This window comes from Tauraco erythrolophus, chromosome 18, assembly GCF_009769465.1.
Source record: "Tauraco erythrolophus isolate bTauEry1 chromosome 18, bTauEry1.pri, whole genome shotgun sequence".
Lineage (NCBI taxonomy): Eukaryota > Metazoa > Chordata > Aves > Musophagiformes > Musophagidae > Tauraco > Tauraco erythrolophus.
The window spans coordinates 1214570-1224781 of record NC_141482.1 but is presented as its reverse complement, the minus strand read 5'-3'; the positions used below and the strand labels follow the sequence as shown (position 1 = coordinate 1224781).

The following is a 10212-nucleotide window of genomic DNA, read 5'->3' as shown; positions in this document are numbered from 1 at the left end:
GGTCGGTCACACGGGGGGGTCGATGGTCGCTTTGCAGGGGGTTCATGGATGGTTATTAGATGTTAATGCACGAGCCAAGTGTGCAAACGACGGGGGGGATGGCGGGAGCCCATGGACGCTGTGATAAAGGCGCTCCGCTGACCTGCGGGATGCTGGGACTCTGCATTAACCTCTTCATGAAAACATTATTAATAATTTATTAATCCTTTCTAAACATACTCTTGATATAAAGTGGGATAGTAGTTCTGCTCTGTGTCCTGTGCTGGCTGGGCGCAGCGTGATGAAAGACGTCTGGGACTGGCACAGAAGGAAGAAAGGAGAAGAGTTTGCATTCGCTTCTGAAAACCAGGACGGAATGACAGCATCAGCCGGTTGGAGTGGGTGCTGGGCGCCGGCCGTCGGCTGCGCTGAGCCCCCAGGAGCACGGCCAAGGGCTTCTGGCCGACCACGGATGAGTGGGATGCAGACGAGGATTTTGATGGGGGTTTCTCCTGCCGGCGTGTGGTCTGCAGGCAGACGGGTGGGCACAGGACAGGTGAGACGTGGCAGGATCCGCCCCAGGGACGCCACTCCCTGCCAGCCTTGCTGCCCCCCAGCCCGTCTTCCCCCGGGCTGTGGAGGGGATGACAGTCTCTGATTTCAGGAGTGCTCCGGGGGGACTGGCAGCATCTTAGAGGCACAGGAGAATGTGTAACGGAGAACGGGCTGGGAGGCAGGATGTCACCTGGCTTGTCCACTTCATGACGGGTATTTGGGCGAGAGGGCAAACGGTTTCTCTGCCACTGTTGCCCAGTGGCTGCAGAGCACATCACCCAGCGAGGAAGGGGAGAGCGGCACAGGAGGGTGGCACCTCACCAGCCATCCGTCGGACACCCCGGAGCTCCGCTTCAGCCCCTGCGTGCCTTCACCAGCGCCTGTGCCAGCGTCCCTACGAACGCCATGCTCCCAGTTCACACCAGGCATCACTTCAGGGGGGGAGAAAAGGCATTTGATGGGAAGCCCAGGAAGCCAAAGGATGTAAACGTTCCCCTCGAGTCAAGGAGTCATCAATCTCCTCATCGAGAAGACACCAGAGATGAAACAGGGCCATCTCCAGCATGGTCTTAGGTTTGGTGGTGAGGGACGGTGACTGCGGCACAGCTCAAGGAGCGGCGGGTGACGCCGAGGGCCGGGGATGATGCTGGGCTCCCCAGCCTGCTCCTTCTCTGCTGATAAACCACCAGCTGGGAAAAATCAGCTCCAGTGCCACCACGCTTACCAGAAAGGCTGAAAAAGCTGCGGACCAAACTGGTGTGGCAGGTGCAGAATACAGCCTGGCATCTCTGCCGGTGCCATGTGGCACGGGCTGCCGCAGCTGGAGGGGCAGGAGGCACCACACCACTCGTGGGATAAAGGTGCCGGGTCTCGGGAGGAATTGAAACAAGAAACTGGCCTGGAAGAATTGAAAGGGAAATGTCGAAAAGAGATATTTGAAATGGGGTTTTTCGTTCTTTCTGTGCTTTTGGGAACGCCGTGCCGTCGGAGCAGAAGGTAAATGCTGCGGGTGAGCATCATCGGCCGGCTCCCCTGCGGACCAGGCTCCCAGGCACAGAGCTGGGGGCTGGTGCTCACGAGGGGTTTGTTTTGTTTTTAATCTCATTTTTAAAAAAAAATAATTAATAAATATCAGCTGTCTGAGGTTGGGCTTACCACAGTCCCTTCAGCCTGGGTCCCAAGGTGGTATTAAGGGATGTAACATGGCAGATGGAAGAAACTGCTGTGAAATCAGCATTTTTTGGGGTGCGTGGGGGAATATTCCTTGTCTTGTCCCACAGTATTCCTTGTGGGAACCCAGGCTGTGCGCTGGCCACGAGCCGGATGCAATGGTTGGTTGGACCTTGTCCGGGGCACGGGGTGCAAAACCAGTCCCTAGAGGGAGCTGGGGGCAGATCAGCAAAATCCTGCTGGGTTTGGACTCATCTTGGCTGGTGCTGGAGCCAGTAAAACGCCCGGACCGTGTCCTTCGAAAGGCAGAACGGATCTGTCACAGGGAGAGGAGGGATTGCCATTAAAAATCAGCGTTGTCCACGACAGAATTTGGCCCTTTGCGGGAAAGGATGCGGTTTTTAGCGGGGGAAGGCGGCGTTCCTGTTACGGCTCCACTCGCCCAGCCCCGCTGCCTGGGCCTGCTCCATCCCAGATCCATCATCGCCCTTCAGCCTCTTCCCTCCGGCCTCTTCTTCAGCATCCCTTCACCACCACCTTCAACGTGCTTTTGCCACCGCGGGGAAGCTCCGCAGCTCCCTGCCTCCGCTCCCTGCCAGGGCTCAATGCCTGGCACGTGCCATGCCGTGGCTCAAGCGGTGCCTCTCCCAGCTCTGCAGGTGTAGAGAGACATATCTCCACCCCGCTGCTATGTATATGGACCTATACAGGTGCAGCTTGGGCTCCGAGTGGCTCCAGGAGGGATCACCATGGTGCTACCGCTGGCCCCGGGCACGGCACTGGTCCCGGCACGGTGGCGGAGGGCTCCGGCGAGGCGCTGGGCTGGTGCTTTGTTTCCTGAGATTGCTTTTAAGGTTGTCTTTAAAAAACCACCGCGAGCCGCCCGGCTGGCCCCGCCGCCAAGGGTGCCACCAGCTCTTCCCCAGGACCGGCAGTGGGGCTTTTGTCTTAGATAATTGTAATTAAAATCGTAATTAAGAAACGCAGGAGGGAGGGGGGTGTTTGCTGGTTTCGAGGGGAGGAAGCGTCGTTTAGTGTCGTGGATGAGATTTTCCTAAAAAATCACGAGTCTCGTCGCTGCGTTGCCCTTTTCATTTCCGCTCGGTGTCTCTGCTCGTGACATCCCAGCCTGGCTATACGTGGAGCCGTGATGTCATGAAGAAAGGCACTGATGTCACAGGCTCGTCAGGACCAACAGGCTTCGCCGTGGATTTCGGAAATGGATTATTTCACCGGGAATACCGATTTCCCGCGTGAAGGCTGGCACGGCTGCGAGGGAGGAGAGGGGCGGCACGGCTCTCCGTGCCGGCGGCTCCAGGGGCGGCATCGGGGGCGAAGGGCGAGGGGAGCAGCGGAAGGCGGGAGGAGGAAGACGAGGAGTGGGGGGCCGGGCATGCAGGTGTGGGGGGACGGGATGTGGAGTGAAACCGCAGCCCGGCGTCACCGGTGCTCGCCGGGGCCGGCACTCCCCGGGGCGGCCGGTATCGTGGCGGGGGGAGCGGCGGCGTGGGCGTCCTGCCGGGGTCAGTAGTTGCGGTGGCGCTGGCAGGGCTGGTGGATGAAGGTCCCGGCGTGCTGCCCGGCCCGGCGCGGTGGGCGCTGGTGCGCCCGGTTCTGCCGCTGCAGCGCCTTCTGGCTGAGCCAGTGCCTCTCCGCCCGCTGCTTGGCACGCTGCACCCGCCGCACCTGCCCCACCTTCTCCAGGATGGCGGCCTTCACCGCCAGCGTCCTGCTGTGGTGCGGCGCGTGCCGCTCCACCCGCGGCTCCGGCACGTCCCTGCGGAGAGAGGGGCCGTCAGCTGGCACCTGGCCCTCGCCCACCCGGCGAGAAGGGGACTGGGGTCTCCAACGCCCACCCGCATCACGCCGTGGGACACGGCTCCCTCCGGCCCCGGCAGCCAGTGGGGTGGGGAGGCTCCAGCCCAGGAGGGTTCTAGGACACCCGGGATAGATCCAGACACCACCAGGAACGGGGCCGTCCCCTGCAGTGGCTCCGGCCAGCGGAGGGGAGCCGAGCGCGGCGCCTTTTCCTCCCCGCTTGTTCTCCTGGCCCGTTTCTAGCTCCCTTCGGCCCCTTTCTGCATTGAGGTTTGAGGTTCCTCAGAAGCTCTGCAGATCCAGCTGTGGCTCAGGGAGGTTTGCAAGGACAGACGTCCTGCAGGACCGCTGTCCCCTGGGTGGAGCTTCACCCCGAATTCCTGTGCAGCAAGTGAATAACCGCCAAGGGCACGGGGGAGCCCCTTCCACCCCCTGCCCCGCTGAGGGGTTCGCGGGGGAGATGATGGAGGGCTGCGACCGGGGGGCAGCAGGGACCCCACGACACGGCGGGGCCCAGGACTCGGCCATGGCAGCACCGAGCAGGCACAGGGTGGCAGGAGGGCAGCCCCAGGGATGGGGCAGAGCCCCCAGGGGCTGTAGCGAGGCTGTGGCCCCGGGGATGGGGTGGGGGGCTCCAGCCCATAGCTCCTGAGGCAGAGGAGGGCAGTGGGGCCATCTGGGGCAATTCTGTTTAACCCCCCCTGCACTGCTAAGCTGGGCTTCAGGGCAGGGAGAAATGGCTGTGCCCATGGCTGGGGGGACACCTCTGCGCTGGGCCAGTACAGAGCTGGGAGGGGGATCAGGGTGGGGGCTGCAGCATCCTCCTGCCTGTGGGAGCCAGGGGTCTTGGGGGGACCACTGTGCCCAAAGGCCACCTTGTCCCATTGGGTTTGCCTTGCTCGTGCCAGACCTGTGCAAAATCCTTCGTTTAAGCCCAGCAAATCCCCCTGGATGGGCAGTGGGGTGACGGGCAGTGGGGTGACAGGTGGCAACAGTGTGGGCAGCTGTGCCAGGAGACCCTGCTCAGGGCAAGGGAGGGGGCTGCAGCCCTCTACCACCACAGCCCAGTAGCAACGCTCACGGCCATGCACCCACAACCTCTCAACACAGTGGCAAGATCCCCTCGGCAGAGTATTTGGGGACAGGAGGCTGCCATCCTCGCACAGCGCCAGCCGGGGCACCCCACCCAGCGTGCAGGGTGCTCCCTGAGGTGGGACATGGGGACAGCGGGATCCCCCCAGTCCCACTCCATCCGTGGGCAAACTGCTCCCAGCCACACGCAGTGATTTGGGATGGCAGGACTGACCATCCACCCAGTCCTGCAGCACATGCCGGGGCTGGCAGCCCCCCAGCGAGCACCCCCCACGCCACACTCACCCGGCAACATCATCCTCGGGGCCCTCCCCGTCCACCTCGAGGGTGCTGGTGACGTAGACGGACATGCTGGGGTGCTCGATGAGCAGGTCCTCCATGGGGCTGCTCCCCACGCCACCGGGGCCGGGCTCCTCTGCAGTAAAACAGGGGGGAGGGGTGACAAACCAACTCTCGTCCATCAAGCAGGGACCAGCCGGGGCTGGGGAAGCGGCCGGTAGCGGTGGCGGACCAGGGGGTGTCGGGCGGGATCGCACCGAGCGCCCGGTACCGCCAGCACCCGCTCGCCGGGCTGCGCCGGGGTGGGCACGGCTGCCTGGGGTGGGGGGGTGCAGAGCCATGCGGGGCGCAGCGGGGGCACACACACATACCATGTACAGTGGGGAAGGAGGGGAGGGGGAGAGAAAGGGGCATCGTTAGTGCAAGAGACACCCCACCACCACCACCACCACCGCCACCACCACCACCGTTAGAGACGGGCGCAACGTCCACCGCACCGCGGCTGCGGGGGTCCGGCTTTGCTACGGCAGCAAGCAACGGAAACGGTTCCGGTTAGGCAATTTAACCAAAAAAAGTGGGGGGAACCAGCAGGGTTTAGTGCAGCAAAAGTTTTTTTGCCTTCTCAGAACGAAGGAAGAAATTCAGTCGGGAAAAAAAACCGCTGCTTCCGCCTGTTCGCATGGCACGTGAGCCGTGCCATGCCACGCCGTGCCACTGCGGCGGAACGCCGGCTCGCCTGCGCTTGCCAACGGCGGTGTTGGCAAACATTGAAACCAAACACACGCACACACGCAGAGGGGAAAAAAAATAGTTCACACCTTTTTTTTTCTGGACGAAACCAGGGGAATAAATTCTTCGGCAAACGTTATCGCCGCGCCTTCAGCTTCAGTCCGTTAGAGGCGAGTTTTGGGTGGTTGATCCAGGAGCTGCCCCCCCCCCAACCCCTCCCGACACCCTGACCTTCCTCGCCTCCCCCTCCTCACCTCCGCCTGGCCAAAGCACTTGGGCTGGTGCTTCTCTGGGCTGTCGGTGCTCAGAATTACTGGTTGTGTCATGGGAAGGGAGCCCGAGCCTAAAGGTGGGCTCAGGGGCATCCAGAGCCCTTCCCAGCCCCAGCCGGGGGGTTCCAGGGAACTGGTCTGGGGGTGGGGGGTGCAGTGCAGTATCTATACAGACATACGTGACCCTGCGGCTGGGTGAGGGTGCAGGAGAAATCAGAGGTGAACATGTTCTCGTGGTGGAGAAATCCAGCGCACGAAGCACGGGGCCGGTGTCTGCCACCCCCCACGTGCCCGGCTCCTCCCGCAGCCGCTGCCCCAGCCCGGCCACAATTAGCCTTGTGAACACGAGAGCATCTTTCTCCAGGTCAGTGGATATCAAGCTATTAATAGCTGTTGACATGCCGGGCTGGAGATTATTTGCCAGCCCGGAGCCAGCCAGTGAGCCCGGCCAGCGCGCTCCTGGCCCGGCAGCGCTGCCACACCGGGGGGCTGCGGGCAGGGGACCCTGCACGGCTGAACCCTGCCCCCACTGTGCACAGCTACCTGTCCCCATCCTTTGCCGACGTGGGGTTTACTGTCACAAGGAATATTTTGGGGTTCCCCCAATCCCTGGGTGACTTGCAGCCGTATGACAAAGCGCCGGGAAATGCTCTTTGCTCCCTCCCCGGGTGCTGAGCAGAGCCAGGCTGGGTGCTGGGGCGAGGGGGGCACCTGTAACGCTCCGGGGAGATCTGGTTAATTCGGGTGCATTTTTTCAACACATGGGTCGAAGACCTGGCTGAGAGGGAACGAATTCAGAGACTCAACAGGCTGCTGGGAGGGAGCCAGGCTGTGAGATGCCTGTCAGCTCGAAGGTGAAGGATGGAGCCAGCGGGTTCAGTTTCTAAAGTGCTTTGCGTAACTCCAGCCTCAGAAATAGGGCTCAGGTAAATTGGTCCCTCACTGACCAGGGAATGCTACGGGAAAAGGCAGCGGCTGGGCCAGAGGGGAGCAGTGGTGGGGTGGCAGGTCCGAGGCAGACAGGCTGCTGAAAGCCAGCTCTGCACCGAGAGCCTGGCTGCTCGGTTGGAAAAAAAACGGGAGCCCTTGGTACCAAATCCATCGCTGGGTCCCCGCGGAGCCGGCGGCAGTCTTGGACCCAGGGGATCAGGGCACAGCCCAGCGTTTCTCTGTCTTGGGAAACTCCTGGCTCCGTGCTTTGGGCATGCTGCAGCCGTTGCCAGCTGGCCCTGACACGTGGCAGCTGTGTGCCCGTTGCTACGGGCACCTCCCTGCAGCCAGCTCGTCCCGTGTCGCTGCCATGACCGCCCTGGGACAGTCACCCGAGAGCCCAGAGACAGGGAATCCTCCACGGCCGCCCATGCCTACACCACCCAGCCTCCTCCACCAGCTCTCCATAGTGCTCCCTCCAGGCACAGAGCTGTCCCTGTCCCCCAGCCCAGGCTTGCCCATGCTCCGGTCCCCTCTCCAGCTCACTGCACGGAGGAAAAGCCCTGACAAACTACTCGCATCATGATAATGAGCTTTGCTCAGTGCACAGGGGACAGGCAGGGAGTAGCTGCTCGGAGAAGAGATGCCTGCAAGAGGGAGGATGAACAGTCCTCTGGCCTGGGGCACCACGACTAACCAGAGGCTGCAAAAGCAGACCATGGCCGCCAAGGAGCTCCTGCACAAGCAGCCTTGTTTGTCTAAGTCCGCTGCCCGATTTGCAAGCAAAAGGTCATAAAATTATCATTGCAATTGGTTGAGTCATCGACCCTGTAACAGTAGCCAAGGTCTTAATGGAGCTGGAAAAGCTCTCGGCACACAAGGAATTTGACCCGTCTGGTTGGTGTCAAACAGGGCTCCAGATGGCTGTCATCATCCCTGGGAACAGGGGACCCTGGAGGGATCGCTAAGTACGGGCACCTTGTGCCCAACATCCCTTTCCTGAGTGCCGTTGGCATGGGCACCGGGCATGAGTTGGGAAGATGAGCCCTTTGGAGTTGAGATTTGCTCTCCTGATGGACTCAAACAACCCAAACGTGGGTCAGAGCACCAGTGGGATGTCCCCCGCTGGGACAGGCAGGCACCGCCACCCCCTGCTCTCGCCTGGAGAGATCCCCAGCCCACCCCCAGTGCCCGGGGACTGGCCCTTCCCCCAGGGAACAGGCTCCTGGGTTGCTCTTGGCATGGATGTTGTAGGGAGCAGCAGAGCCCAGCTCCTCCGGGCAAAGTGCTGCCCACGGCCCAGTTTAGCCAAGGCCACGGCACCGTCGCGGCTCCCAGGCAGACAGCCCATGTGGGTTGGCATCCCCCAACTCCCCGAGCCCCCTGTGGGCAGGATTGCACCGAAACCCCAGTGACCTCCCCGGGCTGGTGCTGTGCAGGGTCCCATCCAGGACCAGGGACGCTGCTGCTGCTGCTCCCACGCTGGCAGGAACCACCAGTGGGAGAAGAAAGGGAAAAAGGAGGAGCAGGACGGGGGCGGCTGCAGTGACCACAGGGCTGGGCACCGTGGGCAGGGTGGGGGGACCAGGGGAGGAGGGATGAAGGGCAGAGCTGATCACACATGGTGGAAGCTCATCTGTTGTCATCTCAAGGGGTTTGCCCAGTTTCAGAGAGGCAAGGTGCAGCAGAGGCTGTGGGAAACCCGTGTCCCCTGCTTTTCTCACCTGCAAGATCAATTATGAGCCAGCCATCCTCCTCCTCCTCCTCCTCGACAAAGGGTTTGGGCTCCTCCAGGCCCTCCGGCGGGTTACTGTCGCTGAAGAAGAGGCTGGTGAGACGCTGAAACATGGTGGGGAGCGGTCCAGTGGGACGGACGGTGAGTTAGAGCTACTGCTGAGCACCAGCTTCCAGGCACGGAGACGGGAGCGACGGGCAGGGAGTGGGGAAAACAGCACTCGGGTTCGCAGTGGTGGTGGAGATGCTCTGCCGGGAGCGGCAGGGTAGCGGGGTTAAACGGTGTGCAGTGCAGTTCCGAGGTTCTTCTCTTGGCTTCAGTGCAAAGGCCTGGGAAAGGGAGAGAAAAAGGAATAACGTGCTTGGACCGGTTGGCAGCGTGGCCCTCCTGTGTCCCGGGGGCTCAGAGGGGCTGGAGGGGGACAGTGGAAAGGGGGCTGCGGTGCTGAGCAGTGCCGTGGGCCATCCCAGCTGCTGGCATCTCCAAGGGCATCACGCACCGTGTCTGAAGCGGCAGCACCGTGTCCCCTTCCCCACGGGTGTCCCAGGGGACCCACCCGCCGGCGCTGGCGGGGCAGAACCAAACACCGGCCTGAGGTCAGGCCAGGACTTGCCTCCCCTGGCACCCAACGGCATGCAGTGGTGCCAGTGGCACTAGGCTTTGCTGGGAGGGCAGGGCAGAGGGTGCGGTGCTGCTGTCCCAGCTGAGGACTGATGGCACGAGCTGTCCTGAAAACCCACCACCAACCCACTGATGGCCATGCCGGCGTGGCCACCCTCCCCTCCTCGAGCTGGGTCCCAAGAAGCCAAGACGAGTCACTTGGCTACGACTTGTGTCTTGGCCCCCACTGCACCAGCATCAGCGCACGGGACGAGTGCCAGGGCCAGGACAGCGTTACCCAGTCTCTGCTCCGTCTCTGCGCATCACTGTGGGGAAGCACATCCCCAGAGGTTGGTCAGGACTCACTGGTTTGATCAATGACTGCAAAACTCCTGGGGAGGCGCGGATAGATGGCAGCCGCACGGTGTGGAGCCATATTTGTGCAGAGAAAATGCCTTTTGGTCCAGATACGTTAAAAGGTGTTAAAATGCCATCAAGAACTCGGTGCGGGGAGAGGGGGCAGCTGTGTGCCACCTCACCTGGCACATTGCCGTGGGTGCATTTAGACGGCAAACCCCCTAAGCCAGTTCATGGCTGTCGACCAAGGGGATGTAGAGCCTGCAAGGGGTCCTGGACCCTGGTGAAGCCCCATCTGCCCTGGGCAATGTGGAATGGGGAGGGTGCAGGGAGGCATGACATGGCTGAGCCTTGGTCCATACACATGCCAGTTCTCCAACAGCTCAAGTTCTAGCTCAGATCATCCCCCAATGACATGGCCTCAACATTGCTGGGAAGGGCAGCTGGTCTGGATGGTTGCAGGGCTCAGGCACACGTGTATTTTTCCGTCGCGGGATCACCGTGCCTTTTGCCGTCCCTTCAGTGCCTCGGGAGGTACAACATCTGCTGCACAAGGCAGAAAATGAAAAGCCCAGGGAAGCCTTTCCCCATGGGTGGGATCTCCGGGGCTTCAGGGGCTCATCCTGGTCTCTGCCACCCCGGGATGCACAAGGGAGTGCTGGAGCACGAAGCAGCCCCACAACGCCCAGCTCTCCC

General features: G+C 61.9%; 1 protein-coding gene across 1 annotated transcript; it reads right to left on the bottom strand.

Moving 5' to 3' along the window:
* Positions 1-3228: 3228 nt before the first annotated feature.
* Positions 3229-8707, bottom strand: TP53INP2 (tumor protein p53 inducible nuclear protein 2). Its single transcript, XM_086623059.1, has 3 exons — positions 8549-8707; positions 4900-5209; positions 3229-3481 (listed from the first exon to the last, which is right to left on the bottom strand). Exons 1-3 carry the CDS (start codon positions 8670-8672, stop codon positions 3229-3231), a joined length of 687 nt encoding a protein of 228 aa, XP_086479185.1. The 5' UTR covers positions 8673-8707.
* Positions 8708-10212: the final 1505 nt, after the last annotated feature.